Source organism: Zosterops lateralis (assembly GCF_965231275.1).
Source record: "Zosterops lateralis genome assembly, chromosome: Z".
NCBI lineage: Eukaryota > Metazoa > Chordata > Aves > Passeriformes > Zosteropidae > Zosterops > Zosterops lateralis.
Genome location: NC_139800.1, coordinates 62,619,764 through 62,638,619, shown reverse-complemented (window position 1 = coordinate 62,638,619; position 18,856 = coordinate 62,619,764). Strand labels below are relative to the sequence as shown.

Below are 18,856 nucleotides of genomic sequence, written 5' to 3'. Positions count from 1 at the left end.
ACAACTTAAGGCTTGCATACAGAGCAGTGCACAGTACCATTACTTGCATCTTCCATGAGGTAACAATTCTGGAAATAAACTTAGAGGAAGGATCTGCTGGAATTATGCCAACAACAAAAGACTATACAATATGTTATTTCTTTTGTTTAATTTTATAGAGATGTGTTTATGTAAATAAATATATATTAAGATTTACCTGTGTTTAATTTGGTTAATTTAGTTATCTTCGCTTTTCACATTAGTCAGTGTTTCCTTGTCACTTTTCTGCTTATTATTAGCTTTCCTCTAAATAACTACTCCTTGTCTTAATTTATGCTAATTATATAAACAGAAATAGCACCTGAAAGAAAACCATTTTCAATATGAGGCTAAAATTGGAAAACAATCATATGGATAAACTCTAATTTTGAATGTCTCTTGCTATTTTTTATAAAAAGATCATGCTGTAAGTAAGGACATTGCCTCAGTGTACAAATTTAGTACCTGTGAATAACAAAGATGAAAAGATTTTGACATTATATTTTGCATAAAATTATTTAGCCATGTAAAGAAATCAATTGTTTGTTTTTTTAATCTTGCAGGGAGGAGCTGTGGCAGGAAGTGTGGCACATAAACTTGATGTAAACCATGGAAAGGTTTGCCTTTCTTAAAATGCAGATTTTGTAATTCCATAAGCAGTCCTAAAATTAATTCTGTCTGATCACTTACAGTGTTGTGTAACTCTTATGTTCTGTTTTATAGGAAGTCCTGGTGAATATTGCTGTTAATCAGTTGGTAGCAGGGTGTCACATGTTAGAAGATACGAAAAACAATCCTCTCAAAAATATTCAGAAGGCCATCCATGTCTGTCCAGGTTACTCTTGTTCTCAAACATAGTACTGATTATTTGTCTTTTTATCCATCAGAAGCAAAAATTACTGGATTAAAGTAAAATCTACTTTTTTGGGGTTCATTTCTTTTTTATGGCTATCTATGTATCTCTGGGGGTAAATGCTTAGAGTGGAAATTGTCACTGTTGTTCCAAATTTACTGGAATGGGAATTAAGCCAGACAATAAGAAAAATATCACTGGGTTTTAAAGTTTGTTCTGAACTATGAGTAATTTCTTAATCTCTCAACAGGGAAAACATAATTATTATTTAGTATACTAGACAAAATTGAAAAACATATGTTCCCTCAGTATGCAACACCAGACAGAAGAGAATTATTCATCTACCTTGAGATTTTGGATTAGAAAGGTTCTGTTAAAATGTGTGGATTATGAAGCGATAAAGAGATAGAGAACTATATGGTTGTCTTATGAAATGGTCTTCCTCCTTTAGCACATGAAGTGCAAGCCTGGTGGGGTTTTCAATTGCTGATTTGTACACGATAGTGAAATACTAAAACATTGCTTCTAGAGTTATTTTGCTCTGACACATAAGCTGGCTTGCAAATTAAAAATTTCAGTTACTTTCATACAGGAAATAAGAGTGTATGACTGCTATTTAAAAGCAGTATAGTTTACATTTTACTTTGTTAGGTCTTCAAGCTTTATTTCATTTTGCTGGCAAAATCAATTTTCTTAGGGATGAAAATTTGAATAAATGAAATCTTTAACTGAACTGTCGAGTTCAGGACAGAGATTGCTTTTACAGTAGTAGGTGTTCTTCACAGGGCTATTTAAAGTTGAGGTTGAGACAGGAATTAGCTGGCAGTGGAAGTAGGCACCTATTGCACCTTTCATGCTGGTGGGCAGAAGAGACTGAGTCTGTATGACTGAAAGCTGTGAATCTTGGGCATCTTGAGATTTTTGCTGCCACTTCGGATTTTGTTAAAACTCTTCAGTGATAGGCAAGATTAATCTGTGTAGTCAAAAATAAACCGGCAGCTTCAGGTTAGCAGACTGAAGCTATCTGTGAAAAATACATTAGATAGCTTTAGGAACAGCATCTTTGTTTTATAATCTGATGAATCTTACTAGTTAGAAGCAAGTATTAATCACCTGTCTTGGTCTGAGCTCAATTACTCTCTTATTATTGGTATCTTATTTACAGTGTATGGTTCTATTGATAGATATGTTTTTATGCTTTATCTGGTAAAGACCATTTTTAGTGAACTACCAGCATATTTAGATTGGGTATGAGTCCCCTTTGACCATTCTTTTCTAGATAATCCTGCTGCTTGGGCAGTGTTAATGGCAGCCTGCCATGCTGAAAACACTGTTGTCTGCCTGAACAACACTGAACCGAAACGAACAGGTTTAGAGATGACACTTGTGTCTACAGTTTCAGCCAAAAGTAAGCTACACAAGTTTCCTATTTTAAAGAGGCAAAATTATCTAAGCTTGCAATACTCTTCTGAACTTGCCAATAGGCTCAGGATTACTCAATAGTGATTTGAGCTGTAACTGTATTTTACACAAAAAACCTTTAAATTCTAATATACAGCTAGGTTTAGATACTTTTAGATACTTAATGGCAGTTTGCTTTCCCCTCCAAGGCTTCAAATGGTTTTCTAAAATAGTATTTCTAATGCCTACAGCCATGTAGGTTGTGGGTGTATTACATTGCAGCAGCAGTACTTATGTGAAAATGCTGACATAATTTTGAGTTCTGTAACTCAGTAGATGCTCAGTCTTGCTCAATGTCCATAGTGTTTTGAAAACTGGAATTAAAATTCCATGTTTGATTGATCCCAAATGATTAGCTCAAATGGTGTGTGCTTATTTCCCCTCATGCTTTTAATTTTGCCATCTTTCGATGTTCCTACTAATGAAGGGAGCCATGTCATGTTAAAACTCCTTAAAGTTCTTCCTTACCAAATCTAGACCCTGTGACCATGGTTGGTAGTACAGCATAGACACTAATCTTATTTTAAGTATGCTGTCTGTCTTTACAGCTGGAGAAAGTAACCTTCCACATAATTACATCCGTACTCTTGAAGATTGGTGTCTGTGCCAAGCTATTACCAGTCTAGAGGAGACTGGTAAACTATCAGAAGCTGAAGCTCTTTGCAACAAGGTATGATGGTGTCATGCTGGCAGATTGTGGTGGAATTGTATAGAGGCAATTATTTCTGTGCATGATACAGGAAGGTAAATTTTGAATTAGCAACTGTCTGTTCCATCAGAGCTACAAAATACAGTAGTTCACAGAATCACAGGATATTCTGAGTTGAAAGGGAGCCACAAAGATCAATTTCAGCACTTAAGTGAATGGCCTGTATGGGGATCAAATCCTCAACACTGGCATTATTAGCACCATGCTCTGACCAACTAAACTGATTGTTGGCATGTTCTCCACACCCCAATATACTGTTTGCAGCACTAAAGCTGTGTTAATAGTTGAAACAAGTAGTGTGTGCCATGGAAAAGCTGAAGTCTGTTCTTCCTGCCTAGAAATAAGTAAAACATTACCAAAATTCAGGGCAAGACATCAGGGTAGGAGGCATACATGGAACTTAGTTTTCTTCTGGATTGTGTTGGTACCTTGTTTCAGAGCCCTAAGTGGATGCTACAAGTTTAATTATTTAAAAAAAGGTCTTGCAGCAACTTAGCTAAGGAAAGGAACTGGGCTGTTAGCAGCATTCAAGAAGGTGTTCATGAGCAGAAGACTTGGCAAAAGATAAGCAAAAAAGCACACATCCCTGATTTTCATTAAGGAAAATTACTAATCACATGCAAATGTGATCCTTGTTTTTGGTATATTTCGTTAGAGCGGATGGGAGTTAAAAGAAAAAAAACCAAACAAAACACAAAAAAACTCTCAGCAATAAGAACAGAAAAAAAAAAAAAAAACAACCACCTGAACCAGGCAAAAAGATGGATTGAACATGCTGGTTTTCAAGAATAAGTACTTTCTTGCCTCTTTGTTTGTTTGGTGAGGTGTTTTCCTTTTCTGGCCAACATGTCTACTGACCTGCCTTATATTAACAATGATCAGAGATTTCAAGACATACAAGATCTGTCCTTCCCCCATTTTGTATATGGGGGAACGTTTTGGTGGATTTTGCTTGGGTTTTGTTGATTTTTGTTTGATTAAATAGCCTGGGGAGAGGGCAGTCAGTGTCTGTAATTAGTGAGCTAAAAATGGATAGCATTCCCTACTACCACAAATTCTCAAGGGGCAATTTCAGACCCCAGAATTCTCAGAAAGCAGTATAACTGGGAGTGGCGAGTCAGTGCTGTCATTCAATTGTGAAGGATTCACAGGCAACATACTTTGTTAAAAAATGTGTGAAAAGTACAAGTCTTGTTTGTTAAAACAAATCTGTTTTGAGTTATAATTCTTGGAAATATTGTGATTCCAGCACAGAAAATAACATGCAGTGAGGTTTGCAGAAGCTTCACATGCTTCACCTGAGCAGAGTAGTGACAGATAGCTAGTTTTCAGTCTTTGCTTTTTTGTGTTTGTTCAGAGAAATACTCTCTGGATACCTGCTGTTACTGAAAAGGAAACGTTTAGTGAAGTGCTTCTCTTCCAGTGATTTAAAGTGCCTTATCTGAGAGAACTGAAATCGCTTGAAGTGTAATCAAGGTCCCTCTTAGCCCCAAGACAGATTTTTGCATTTATTAATAGGCCCAAAACTTGTAATAATTGTCAAATCAAGTGAGAGCTGTCTTTCAGAAACCTGTAAGAGTAGGAAATGTACAAAATTGAGCTTAGACTTCAAATGTATTTTGAGGACAGAAAAAATGTTACCTGTTTTTGTTGGTCAGTCCCTGGAATACCCCTTTGTGCAGAGGAGAACGAAAATGCTGTTTCAAGCATCAATGAATGCTTTCAGTGTTACATAAAGAGCTTATAAAACAAGATGGAAAATCTAAGTATCCTTGATATTCGGGAATGATAATTCTGACTTTTGGTTTTAGGGTTTAAAAAGCTGCCCTGAGCACCCAGCTCTGTTTTTGCTTTTGAGACAAGTTCAGTGTAAGCAGCTGTTGCAGTCTCACAAAGAACTTCCAGACAACATCCTGGAGGAACTTCGAAAAACAGTCATGTCCAGTTCATCCTCATCTGCAGCCTGGCAAGTAAGTGTGAATCTTTTCCCTGACTGGTGTGCCACTCTCACACTTGCTGTAAGTGGGTGACTGTTTATTTTACTGCATGATTTTACTTATCTGCTGACAGTCATTGACAGAAAAAACAGCCTAAATTCTGTTTGTTCCAAAGTTGACACATCATATTAGCTTTTATAAAAGTTGAAATACTAAGGACTGCTAGTAAGAACAAGCAGATGTGGAGACAGGAGAATTTAAAGCTTGAGAAAAATGTGTGGGATCCCTGTCTTTAGGGATCTGTGATTTGACATGTGAACAGAAACCAATGAAATAGTTCATAACCCATAAGAATAAATGGAAGTAAAGGGTGTCCTAACATGATTTCTTATTTTGGGTCTGAAAACCTGAATAATTTCTATTTCTCCATAATGTCGTGACTTCAGATGTCACTGTTCTTTTGAGTAAGTTGATTCTGCAGTAACATTCCCAGTAATATTGTTCACTAATTCCCTTCCGTGGCACGATGAGTGATCATTTTTAGTTGAGACGAAAGTGCTAAAGCTTACTTCATATGCTGCTTCTATGAGTCAATCTGAGAAGTCTCACACATGCCAAGAGATCCTTTTGGTGATGCAGCACCAAATATGTTTATTTTCTAACAGCTGCTTCTTGGTTTAGCAATTATCTGTCTTTAGCAATGTATGTAGCACATTGTTTAGAAAAATTATGTGAACTTTTATATGTAGCTGAAGGATTTATGATGCACCTCTGCATGCTGATAAAATAAAACCTTGTGGTAAGATTCAGTGAAGTTGATTTCACTCTTAGAAGATAAGTGCAAGGCAGCTGTACACATCATGATCTCACTTCTTAGAAGGCTGCAGATACTCTTCTCTTCAGAAACACCAGGAGCATTATTTCTGGGGAAGATGCTTTTTTGATGCAGTTTTCTGTGATTTGTGAGACTTCATCTTTCTGAATACCTCATTCAGATTGAATTTGCAAAATAGGGAGCGTGCAAGAAATGATTGTATGCTCTATTTTAATAACATTTTTTAAATTAAATTAAGGTTTGTTTGTGTTCTTTAAGTATCCCTGGTGCAGCCAAGTGATCTTGCTTACCCAGGGAGAATAAGTAAAATGAGTGCATGTGATGTAGGGAGTGGGAGGGGATGATTTGTTTTGTTCTTCTTAATCCAGGCCATAGATAAGATACTTGTGAAGAAGATCTTTTTAGTCTTCAATCAAAGGAAGTATTTCTCAGGGCTTAGCATGTTGAGAACTTGGCTGCTACATATGTTCTTAGTAGATAAATTTATGCTTTTATGTTTTCTGTCTCTAGACTTCCTATGTATTCAATTTTTTCAATTGTGATGCCTTATGGTTTTACTACATTAGAGGGGCCATTAACTTTTTTTTTCTGGTTAAGTTTTTGGCTTTTGCCAAAATTCTTATGTGGGATTTAAGAGTGCTGCTGAACTGCTGTTCTGTTGGCTGTTCTACTTTTTGTACTGTGACTTGTCAGGAAAATAGAGAAAAGCAGATCTGTCAAAGCTGCCTTTGTGCCTTTGCATAAGGGTTCTCTTCTTTACTTCTTGAGTGCTAGACATCTTCAGCTGGAAAGAGCTAAGACTGAGGGAAGCTTTTTTTCCTTCACATGAATTAAAGTTTTACTCTAAAAAGCAAGCCTGCAGCTTGATGTCAAGAATGCACAATCTCAGTAGTGCTAATTAGTACTTCCCAAAGTGTTATCTTTGTAACTGGAAGTAACTTCTATGCACCAGAAAGGGTTAATAACTTTTGTACCTTCTAGCACCAGGCAGTCTTTAGCTAGGAAAAGTCTAGAGGCCTTTGCTCGAAAGCAAAGGGAATTACTTTGTTTACTTGGTCATCAGGCAAAGAATATTTCTAAATATGGCTTGCACATCTTCATGCATTTCATGTACATGTCAAGGATTTGCAAATATGGCTGCATCTGCTTCAAAAAATGTGTGATGACTACAGAATTAAAGATAGAAAAACTAGAATCCTTTTCCTTCTCTTCATGAGGAAATCCAGGACATCTTGTGCTGGCAGGAGGCAGGCAGCAGCTGAGAGAATCTATCAAAAAAAGCCCATGAGTGGGCTAGGGAACTCTCAAAATAAGTTACTGTAGTGAGGTGTACTGCCAGCTCTGCAGCAGACTAATTTTTCTGGAGGGCAATGCACAGTATGTTGTTGGAATGAGGGCTGGGTGTATGGTTTTAGCTAATAATAAGCTGTGGTACTCTCATAAATAGGACTAAATGATATTACCTGAGTATATTTTGGTAGCTCCATAACTGATTTTGTTGGCTGTTTATTTTCAGTGGCTGGCGAAAATATATCAATCTCAGAGAATGATGACTGGAGCAGAGATGTGTTACAGAAAGAGTCTGCAGTTGGCATCACAGCAGGGCAGCTGGAATGGGAAGTTATCCAGTCTGCTCAAACTAGCTATGCTTGCACTGGAAATCTGCATGGTAGGATAACCAATATAACATTACTGCATGATTTTAACAGAAGTTGGTAGGATACAAGGCTTCTGTAGCCATTAAATGAAGCCTCTGTTGAAATGACTTCACCTTTTGTGAATCACAGCTAGAGAATAAAATGAGACTTCAAGGGGCAGTGGCGTATTCTTAGAATGTGACTTTGTAAGAGAGGCTGCAGTGTAATAATCACATAGAACCACTTTGGGCCCAAGAGGCTCACCTGGTCAGTAAGGCTTGTCTATAACAGTTTGATCATCCAAATTGACTTACCCTTCAAATGTGTCCTCTTGTTCCGACAACTGCCACAACAGACATTTTATCTTCACTGGTGCCTGGAGAAGTCAGTCAGTCATATTTCAAGTATTTTTATGCTGTATGGTCATTTCCAAATATTATGCTTTGCACTGAAGTCTAAGAATAATCTAAAGGAATTGGATCTTGTGGAATAAAGAAAACTATTCTATTCCATGCACTGGGAGACAAGACAAACATAACTCAGGGTCTTGGCAAGTGTTTATCCTCTTCAAGCAGTGTCACTCTAGAAACCTGAAGTGCACTACCAGAATTTAAAGTCTACTCTAAAATGTTGATACTGCTGTGATCTTGGCTAATGCTTTTTCACATTTTAATGACTTACCCTGTAATCCAGCTGTAATCCAAATTATGCAAAGCAACCCCATATATCCTGAGGTGTTGTATAAGAAAAGACAATCAGATTTACTGAGGATAAAGCTGGAAAACTGGTCTCCTTTTTGGGGAAGAGAGTTGTCCTCAGTTTTCCTCACAAGTCCATTTCTTCCAAAGGCAGAATTTGTCAAGCAGCAGTACTTTTCCTGCTGTTATTCTGTTAGTTTTTAGTGGTCTGCTTTGTTTTTTATTGTTCCTAACTGGTTTCAGAGGTCTCAAGATACTGTCTGACTTGATTAATACTATTTCTTCAATGGCTAGCCTGAATTGCCTAAGAATAAACAAGGCTTTGTTTAAAAATGTGATTAGTATGAATTTGATTATCTCATCTCAACATTTTAAGTGAGCAGAGAAGCTGATAAGTGGATTTTTTTTTTTTTTTTTTTTTTTTTTTTTTTTTTTTGCATTTTTGCACTGGTTTAATGAAATGTATAAAAGCCTGGTGAAAAACTTGCTCAGGTACAAGAAAGCTCTGTATTTGAAAATTGCTTATCTCTCAGTTATCTTCCAAGTAAAAATTTGGTCACCCTTTCAAGTACAGTAATTTGAATGCTGTCCAGACACAAGGGGGATAATTAGGTTTTTCTAAAGCCAGTTTTTCTTTCTTTGCTTTTCTTGTATTCATAAGATACATGGCTTTGCTTAATAGTTGCTCTGTTAGATGATTACAGTCTAGGAGTTGGTTTTGACTTCTGGGGATAAATTCTACATTCCAGAATGGTTTTATATGTGATATGAAGATTTACAAGGGTTTCTGGAGCACTACTAAAATTTGTATGAAAAAACAAAAAGACTGTTTGCATAAATTAGCAGGAGGAATGCTGGCAAGGCTGATCCTAAATAAGTTAGCATGACTTTTCTAGGCACTTCTAACCACTGTTAGTCTGGAGGTTTTTTAAAACAAGTGTCTTTCTAACCTGCCAAATACTTCTCAGAACTGCGTGAATTAAACCTGCTTTCTAGAGAGATGCAAATATACTACAATAAAGTCCTTTTTTCCCCCATTTTTTCTTCTCTTTTTAAAAAATATCTTTTATTATCATTATTCTCTCTCTTTCTTTTATATTTAACTTTTATAATAGGCTAATGTCTCAAATGAACACTGGCCATCCTTGGTTCAGGAAGCAACAACTGAAGCTTTGAAACTTTCTCCTTGCCCCTTGGCAGCTCTGCTTCAAGCCCTGCTACAATATAATCGCAAAATGGGAGCAAGGTATGTGTGATCTGTTAAGTTTTCAGTGGAATATAATGTCTAAAAATACAAGTGGTCTTTATCTGCAGATCTAACTTCAAGAACTTAAACTTGAAAATGGGAATTAATTCTTGAAATAATGTGGCCATTAAAAGGGAGAGGGGAGAAGGGATTAGTTATGTAGGGAGAGGCCAAATCTCACATTATTTGTTAAAAAAAAAAACCAAACCCAGGAAAAAAACAGCTGTAAGACAACCTTTATTTTAAAGGCATGTTATCTAAATAAACTCATAAGGGAGACAACACATTCTGAAAAATGTTCTAAAATAGCACAGTGGAAACAGATATCACTGCCCTGACTACTGCTGGGATTAATTTTGATCCTAAATTGGGCTCACAATGAAAGTTCATGCCCACTCCTGAGCAGCCCATTGGACACTGTGGCGTTTTGTGGAAGGGGGGAAGCATTTAGGGAAGGGGTTTTTGTAATCCTCCTGTGTTGTGTATTTGGTTGTTATGTCCATTTTGTCTTCTATAGTATTTTTGCTTAAGGTATGGAAAATTGGAGGGTTTTGTATGGTTCACCTGTTTTGTAGATAATTCTAACAAACTGACTTTCTTTTTTGTTGGCTCTTCGGATGACAGGCTAATGTGGTTGTGATGGTTTTGGCTTACAATAAAATTAAGATAAAAACTTAATTAACATCATTCTTGTTACAATTCCAGATACTAACTTACATGAACAGTGTATCACAAGATCTAATTGATCTGTCTAGGTGTTTCAAAATCCTAAAACAGTAAATTAATATTAAATACAAATAGCAAACAAAAGCATGTAACTTCTTAACAGCCTGTTACATCACAATGTACTGGAATATCACATTGGCTATATAGGACAGTATTCTTAGAACAAGAACCAAAGCTGATGGAGCACCAGTGAATGAGTATGACATCCCTACATGTAGTTGCCAGTTTTTACCAAATTTCTAATGGCACTATGAATTTGAAAATCCCTTTAGGAGATGGTGTATGTTAGGTATATGGTGTGTTGGTGTTGGAAAGTAGTATCAAACAAACAGAATTTTAGACTTTGTGTAGTACTCTACTCGAATTACCTTCTTTTCTGCAATTTCACATCTTGTCTCTGTTTCCAGGAGCTGCAAGAAGGGCTTTCCCATATATTATTACTTCTGGCCATTGTTGCTTGTTTTGTTGTGTTACATGGGGCCTATTCAGTTGAATTTGGTTTGAATTATGTTTTGATTATTTCCAGGGAGACTCGACGAATGTTGGAGAGAGTCGTTTATCAACCAGCGAATCCAGAAACCATAGTGTCAGTAGCACGCTGGTACCTCCTGCAACACCTGTATGCCAAAGATGATTGTGAATTAATAGATGTAAGAAAAACCACCTTATACAGAACTTTTATCTGTTTATATTTGATATTATACTTGCAACTGGGAAGTGTGGTAGAAGGAGGCTAGGATGGTATTGGCAGACCTGCTCTTGAGGTGCGGATGTACTTCAGTTTTTGAAATCAACACCAGTTTGTTTGAATGCAACGTTCCTTCATGCAGTATTGGAAAATAAACAGTACAGTCTCCAGTCCCAACTTGCAAGAGTTCTTCTAGTGACTCTTCAGTAGACATGAGGACCATTTAATCAAAATTTTAGCACTAAAAATGTTAATTCCCTCTAGCCTGGCTGGAACACATTGTGTCCCTGGTGCAAAGAGTCTGAGCAGTAGAATGCTGTGTGCTATGTATTAAAGACTTATGTCTGTAATGGTACATTATTTTCAGTACATAGTAGATGCTGCATTAGTTTCTGTTGACAGTACTTCACTAATGTATTTGATCAAATTCACAAATTCATGCAGCTCTTTCATGTAGTGCAAGTGAGGTGTCATTTATTTTGGCTTATAATGAGAACTACTTTTCTCAAAATCTGAATACACTCTCCTATCCTCAATGCTGCCACTGGCAATGATGTCTTTTGCCCAGACTATCAGCTGTTCCCTGGTGAAATATTGAATCCAATAAAAAGCACATTTGGAGCTACATATAAAAAGGTGTGGACAAAAATCCATGCACAGACATGCAGGTTGATAAAAAAAGCTGTGTTTAATGAGTTCAGAAGATCCTGGTATGATCTCATTGCACTTGCTTCTGTAAGCTCATCTATGGTCTCTGCTGCTGAGTATGATAATAATGGCTGGAAAATTGTTTGGTTCTTCTAAATGGTTTTCCTTTTCATAAGGTATAACGTCATTAGGTTACAAGGGGTGTGCCAGAAGCTTATGAACATTAGGTTGCTGTGGGACCTTTTTTAAGGTCCCCAATAGAAAAGATCCAAATGTGACATGTGGGAAATGAATCAGGGAAGTGTGAATTTAACTGAGAAAGAAAAAAGGATGTGGCAGTTTTTTTAAAGCAGCTGCAGAGAGATTTATACAAAGGTAAGATTTATACAAAGCAGGAGACAAGTGTGTGTCAGCAGGAAAATAGGTCTGCTTGTTTAATTACCAGCAGGTAACTACTTGTCAAAGTAACCAATAATGTTTTTACAGAGCAGTGGAAGTGATTACAGTCACTATAGTGCAAAATTTTGATCTTTTAAGCAAGTTGATGTGTAATGTTGAATATTTCCTATCTGGGGATTATGCGTTAGAGGATTTTTAGTGATGCTGTCTAGCAGGAATTAAAGTACATTTCACGTTGCCATTAAAACACTAAGTAAAATCTTAAATTCTCAGGTAATTCTTTATTTTTCTCTGCAGGTGCTTATAGAAAATGCCAAAGCTAATGGAGATGTTAGAGTTCTGGAACTAAATGAGAAATTGTCAGCAAGTGCCTAGAATGGACTGTCTCAAGCAAAAATTCTCTTCTGTTCATCCAGTTGAACTAGTTCACCTTCCTGAAGCATATATAGTTTGGGCCGTTAATGTCTGATTTATTTTTTTCTGTTTCATCAACTGCAGCCTTGTCTTTCATTTTGCTTTTTCTTGAACAAAAGTAGGTTATTTTCATGTTGAGGTACACACATAAAATCACATTTATTTTGAAAAGAAGACCCTGAAATTTGCTTTTGTTTGCTCTCCCACTTAAACTTTGTCACTATTCAGAATAGAGTATTTTCCCCTAGGACGTACACAGAAGTACAGTATTAACTCCACTGCCAGCAATGCCAGGTTTTCTTGGCAGAGAATCTTAAGAGCTAAGTAGCAGCCAACTTCTGTCATCTCTCAGTAACTCAGCTGCTGATTGCTTAATTGGATGAATCATGACAGTGGTTCTTGAGATATGTTATTTTGCTTTTATGTACATGAAAATAAAAAATAAATTAAGCAATGACTCTGACCTGCGAAAGTTACCATGAGGATGTTCTTTGACAGGAGCCATGACAGTGGTCCACTTTCTGGTTTAAATCTTAAAATCTTAGGCAAAGTCTTACAATGGCTTAAGTGATCCCATGTTATAGGCAGGAAAGGGCACTTCAAAGGCATGCAGTGGAACAGCATTGAACATCCACTTGCTTTTGGAACCAGTTGTTCTGGGCTTACAGAAAACAGGATGCTGAGTTGGAGTGCAAGTTACACACACAGATCTCTGTAGAGTGTGCCACTGTCATCCTAACAGGAAAACTCAGCTCAGTGGGCTGGGGCTTCTAGTCTGTGGAGGTAAAACAAAATCTCTAAATAGCAAAAATCTCTCCTTATCCTCCACGCTTTCATTCTCTCACTTTCCTTAAAAAGATTTTCTTTAAATTTAGATTAATTATACTTCCCTTCACAGCCTGCTGTCATGTAGCCTTGAACTATCAGTAACTGCAAATCTTAAATGGAAATGCTACAAAAGCCAGACGTGACTATCAAGAGTAGCTGTAACTTTTTTTAGCTTACTGCTATTAAAAACCTGGAGAAATTCTTGCAACCTATGGTTTGTATCCTTGGCATATGGTCTTGATATGTGTGCCACCCACTCTAGTGGCAGAAAAGCTGTCATCACCAGCCTCCTGGCAGCACAGTAAGCAACTGCCTGTCCCTGTTAATCCTTCTGTGTGAGTGTTAGCCTAGACTTTGCTAGTATTGAGCCCTGAGTGCCTTCTAGCATCTAGGAGAAACGACATGTGACAACAGACCAGAGACACCAGTTGAGTAACTATCAACTGTGAACACTCTGGATTAGAAAAAAAAAAAAAAAGTAATATGGGGATTTTTTCTCTTCACTGTGAACAGTGATGAATTCCTTGAATAAGACAGTTATACAGCCCAGAGTTGTATTACATACATGGTAGGAAAAAAAACTCCACAAATCTCTGCCACCTACTCAGTGAAAAGTGCTCAGGGAAGATGGGTTTAAATTTAAGCTTCTATAAAATTCACTATCATGAGGCAAAAGTCGTGCTCTCCTAATTTTTTAACAATATCACCTCTACAAAATTGGCACATTGTACCAAGCCTGCTGTAACACTGGCAAAACTTGTAAATTCATGGAGGTTGATGCAACAATGTATTTTATGTAACATAGAGCATAGCAAAGTACAAAGACACATAAGCATCAGTGATTTGGGGAATTGAGAATTGTTTATGGATTTCGCTGCCTGGAAAGTCATACCTTCAGCTGCTCTTGCTGGGAAGGAGGGGGAAAATAAGCATTGTCCAACTATAAGTTACTATGTTGGCTTATACTGAAAGCAGAATGGAATGAGATCTAATGAATTGAAGGTAGAACTTCTAATGGCTTCAGATACTAGAGTTCACTTTTTTAACCCCATGCTGGTTCTTACCAGAGTGAGCACCTGCAAGACTCAACAAGCCTTGGTCTTGGTGGTCACCCTTCTGGGAGATAACTTGGATAGCATTTTTTAATGTCTTTCTGAATTTTATTTTTTTCAGGTTTCATTTTTGTGTTCTGTATTTGAGCAACTCCAGAGATCCATGAGTAGACTGAAATCCTGTAAAAGAATAGGAACAATTAATTAAATAGTGGTTGTTTTCAACACATTAAAAGAAGATTCTTTGTTTCTGCAAAGGTTTCTGGCCCATGTTTATTACCAATCACATTAAATCCAATCTATCCCATTACTTTACCAAATAGCATGAAAACACAATAGCAGGCTTGGGTTGCAGGTTCCTTGTTATTGGGAGCTGTCTTCCAATACATTGGGAAATACTAAGCATGATTACAACCATGATTGTCCTCAGGCATGTGATGTGGCAGAAAGAAGACACTGTCTGTCTTTGTAAAAAAGGGGGTTGTTTGCTTTTAAGGTTTTTTGGGTTTTTTTCATGGAGGATTGGGAGTATTTCGTTGGTTTGGTTTTTTCAAGACCTGGGTCAAAAACTCTGTTTTCCATCAGATGCTGATACTGTTGCTTTGCAGTTTGCCTACCAGATAGCAGAGCTGGTGCTGTGGATTTCCCAGAGTGTGGGAACTGTAAATAGACTTTTCATCTGAGTGGACACTGTTGTGTAACATACTTCTGGGAGGATGGGAGCTCAGCTTCACCAGCTGTTTGTCCTCTTTATAAATGTATAAAAAGGGAGAGATAGGAGCATGAAGGTACAATTTTTTCCAAAACAGAGCTACAGAGCACCTGATACACATTTTTTTGCATCACTGTACAGTCAAATGCTGTCAGTAAAGACTGAAGAATTGTAGAATTGTAAGCTGCTGTCACCTCACTGATTGCAATAACTTTCAAATTACAGTGCAGTAGCTCTTTGTGTTTGTTCAGCATCTCACATAGGTGTTATTTCTTAGGAACTAAGAACTGAGCAGCCTTCTGTTTTTTTTCTTTAAGTGCTTATTGTAATGTGGCTGCCAATTACATATTTTTCTTTCTGGAACAGTTCTTTAATATGGATTCATTTTGTCACTGCTGCAGTCTAGTTAGTGTTCAACCAAATTGCTTCACAGTGCTTTGAATTTTACAAATTCCAGACACATCTCTGATTTCTAGGATGCCAATCTGTGCTGAAGCACCAACAGCTGCTGAGAGACAGTCAAGAGGCTGCCTGTCTCTGTCCCCTTCAAACTGCTCTGCACCTCTTCAGCAGCCTCCTTTTCCCCTGTTGCAGGGTCAGCCCTGCCAGAGGACTATCGAAGGAAGGCAGTCCTTGGACTTGAGTTTGACAAAAGCATGGCCAAAGTTTGGTATAAATAGATCTCTTCTGTCCTTATTTTCCACAGGCTTATTTTCAACTTCTTTGAAGTAAAGAACTCTCTCAGCAAGACCACCAAGACCTTTTTTAAGATTTTCTTTGAGAGCTATCTTATGCTCAACTCAGGCGACAACTTGTAGACAGCTAAGTCTTCTCCTGTCAAGCTGCACAAAGATCTTAACCAACAGAGAGCTTAGTTAATACAGCCTTGGGGCAGGGTTTATGGGTGGGTTGCAAATGTTGAAGGACTTGGAGGTGAACTAAAGAGCTGGAATACTTGATCACAGCCAACCTGGAAGATGAGAAATCAGATGCTCAGGTTTCAGGTGAGAACATGTAAGATGTGAAATACTTGTGTAGTGGTTTTCAGGCTTCTGTTCCTTTGGAGAGAGGGCTGAGTGATATATATATATATATATATATATATATATATATATATATTTTTTTTTTTTTTTTTTTTTTTTTTTTTTTTTTTTTGATAACTAGCTACATCCACTGTGTTTCCACCATCAGCTGCAAATGGGAGGGTATTACAGTGGGTTAGGGTTGAGTCACACTGAACAGATTACAGTGGGTGAAATCTTCCTCATGTACTCAGTGACTGAGGACAAAGTCTTTGTAATTGCTGTGAACAGCCAGAATCATCTGGTGAAGTGGCTCATGATTTGTGAGATGCATCAATGTGACTGTCCTCATAAGAAGCAGCTGCCATGTATCAGCAATGCCATCTGACTGCTTCCCTCTTCATTTATGCAATGCATGCTCTATGTTGGGTAGCTGCAGTTCTTCCAGTTGCCTCTTTTTCTAGCTACTTTTGGTGGAGAATGGGGGATAAAGCATTGAAATAATACAAAACCATTAAATATGATCATAGCAGCAGGATCAGTACAAGAGAGAATGACTGCAGCCTCCATATGAAGGGTAGGGATCTAGCTAAAAAGAAATGGGTGCTCTAAAAAAAGATGGAAAACAGATTGTGAAGTTGTCTTTAAGTGGAAGACCATTACTTTAAAACTCATGTGCAAAAGTCATGCTGGCTGTTTGCAAAGACAGGTGGGCTAAACTGAGGGACCTCTGTGTGAGGGGTGTTCAAAAGAGACAAAGTCACTTTACTATCTTTTGTCTTTGTTAGAAAGTGGTTTCTACAGCAGGTTACTGTAGAAATATCTTATTTTAAAATAAATAAAATGAAATCACATTCTCACATGATCTCTATTCACTTTGCACTTCCTCATGCTCTTTCCAAATCTGTCTTTTAAATTTGGCAATTCATGCATACAGTTTTTTAAAATCACTTTTCATCAGATACAACTGCTTTTCATATTTCTGTGGTTTATTAATTTTTTCTAGATTTAGTGATGGAATTACCAGCTTTTCTTCTGCTCTTTTTTCTGCTTTTTCCTTTAAATACATAATACAGTTTCATACGCACATTTACCTGTCTCATGCTACCCATATGTTGAGTTGATCTTTCTTTCTTATCCCATGTGTGACAGCACTCCATAAAATGCAAGGCAAGGTCAGGCACCCCAGAAATACATCAATCCTCTCTTCCACAATGAACCAAGTAAATCAGGAAATTTCTTTTTCTGGCTGGGCCAGGAGAAAGGTGTTTATTAATATTTGTTTGTTAACTTTTTATTTAATCCAGTGAATTGATCTCATACTGTCCTGTATGAGACTCTGAACATAAACAACCCTTTTCTAGTTGCTTTCATGAGCCTGTCTCAAGCTTCCCAACCAAAGAAGTGCAGTGCAGTGGTGTAAATGCAGCTCGGCTGCTGGCCTGAAAAATGAGGCTGAGCCCTGTAAGAACTGTCTGTCTGAAGGATGGCAAGTTGTCCCCTCCCACATCTGAGCCAATACAGCTCTTGGAGGCAATTCCCCTTCTATGGGATGCTCAAACCTGAGCTGCCCAGTTGCCTACTCCTTGGTCTGCAAGTTGCACCAAGTCCTCTGGTCAAGTCCAAATCTCGTCAATATATGGTCAAAATCCTCTGACCTTCTTTAGCCCTTGCAATCCAAGGGAGTCCTGTGGCTCTGCCTTCCCGGGAAGGTGTTTGCAAACCTGGCAGAATCGTGGTGCTGGAACACACTCTCAGTTTACAAACACTGCTGCGGAGCGCAGGTGGCTGAAGGAGTGAGTCATTTCCGTGAATTACTGAGCTGCTGCCCTGTGCTCCCAGTATGGCTCCATCACCAGCAGACAGCCTGCCAGATCCATCCTCCCTCGGGATGGCATTCCTTCTCAGACTGATGTGCAAAGGAGCATTGCTGAAAAGAGCTGCCAGAGCAGAATGAGCTGCCAGAGCAGAATGTGCTGCCCTCCTGGTGCAGGCTGGAGCTCATAACCTGCATTTCTCTAGCACCCAGGCTGAGGTTTCCTTCAGTTCCCAGGGCCTGAACTGTGCTTCCACTGAAATGACATGCAAAGGAGCACCATACACATCTCTGAGTTACATGTATGTGTACACACAAAAACACATTCCTTATCCAACTTATTTGAGAGAGGCTTTGAAAGATTTAGCTCCTGTTAATTCTGAAATATTTTTTTTGTCACAGTAGTCTGTTTTAGGGGAGAGGAACCACGTTTATTGGTGTGTTTTCTGCAAAATAATCACAAAATCTGTTAGTGAAGGAAGGAAATTCAAATGATAGCTTTGAGAAGCCAACTGAAATGTTTTTAATACCTTCCTGGCTGCACTAAATGTTGGTTACTTACATACAAGAGATTACCATCAGGCAGAATAAATGAATATTGAAATCCAGGAGGGTAACAGTTCTAAACAATTTCAGAATCTGATTTTGATCTGCAGCCTTCATCCTAATGATAAGATATGGTGATCATGTTTTGATTGATTTTGAATTCTGAAGTGGAATTAACTGCACATGGCAAAGGAAGAGAAGCTTCCTTTAAAAGCCGTGAAGGAGTTAATTGAGAGGCTTGGTCCTGTGCCAAGCACTAACTGCTGCTGTGGAAGAGAAACATGCCATATTATTACTGACCACACAACGGTGAGGGTTCGTTTAAAACATGAACAGGACAATGTCTTCGTTTTCTGAGTTTCTCAATGAATGATACTGAATGGTGCTCTGTGATGGCACCAATGCCTGCTTTCAGACAGGGAAACACTATGCTGAATATATTGGGGTTACACAGACATAAACTGGTGCCATAATCCAGGATTACTTCCTTTCCTAGGATATCCAGAGCTCTGTGTAGTCTCTTTGGAAACAAAAATCACTTGTATGAGGCTCAGCCCCTGACTTTGCTCTTGGCCCTGCCTGAGTAAGGGGTTGAACCTTATCATGGAGAT

The 18,856-nt window shown here is 37.9% G+C and overlaps 1 protein-coding gene across 5 annotated transcripts in view; it reads left to right on the top strand.

Annotated features, from left to right (window-relative positions):
- The window catches only part of SKIC3 (SKI3 subunit of superkiller complex), a 47,503-nt gene extending 33,213 nt beyond the window's left edge, over nucleotides 1–14,290 (top strand). For all 5 annotated transcript variants that reach the window (XM_083884566.1, XM_083884569.1, XM_083884565.1 and 2 more), the window contains exons 33-41: nucleotides 582–635; nucleotides 742–853; nucleotides 2,151–2,279; nucleotides 2,881–3,002; nucleotides 4,853–5,011; nucleotides 7,330–7,482; nucleotides 9,264–9,394; nucleotides 10,647–10,770; nucleotides 12,153–14,290. In XM_083884566.1, the coding sequence (XP_083740692.1) occupies nucleotides 582–635; nucleotides 742–853; nucleotides 2,151–2,279; nucleotides 2,881–3,002; nucleotides 4,853–5,011; nucleotides 7,330–7,482; nucleotides 9,264–9,394; nucleotides 10,647–10,770; nucleotides 12,153–12,230 (1,062 nt within the window). In that variant the 3' untranslated portion in view covers nucleotides 12,231–14,290. The remainder of the gene's footprint in view (nucleotides 1–581; nucleotides 636–741; nucleotides 854–2,150; nucleotides 2,280–2,880; nucleotides 3,003–4,852; nucleotides 5,012–7,329; nucleotides 7,483–9,263; nucleotides 9,395–10,646; nucleotides 10,771–12,152) is intronic.
- Nucleotides 14,291–18,856: the final 4,566 nt, after the last annotated feature.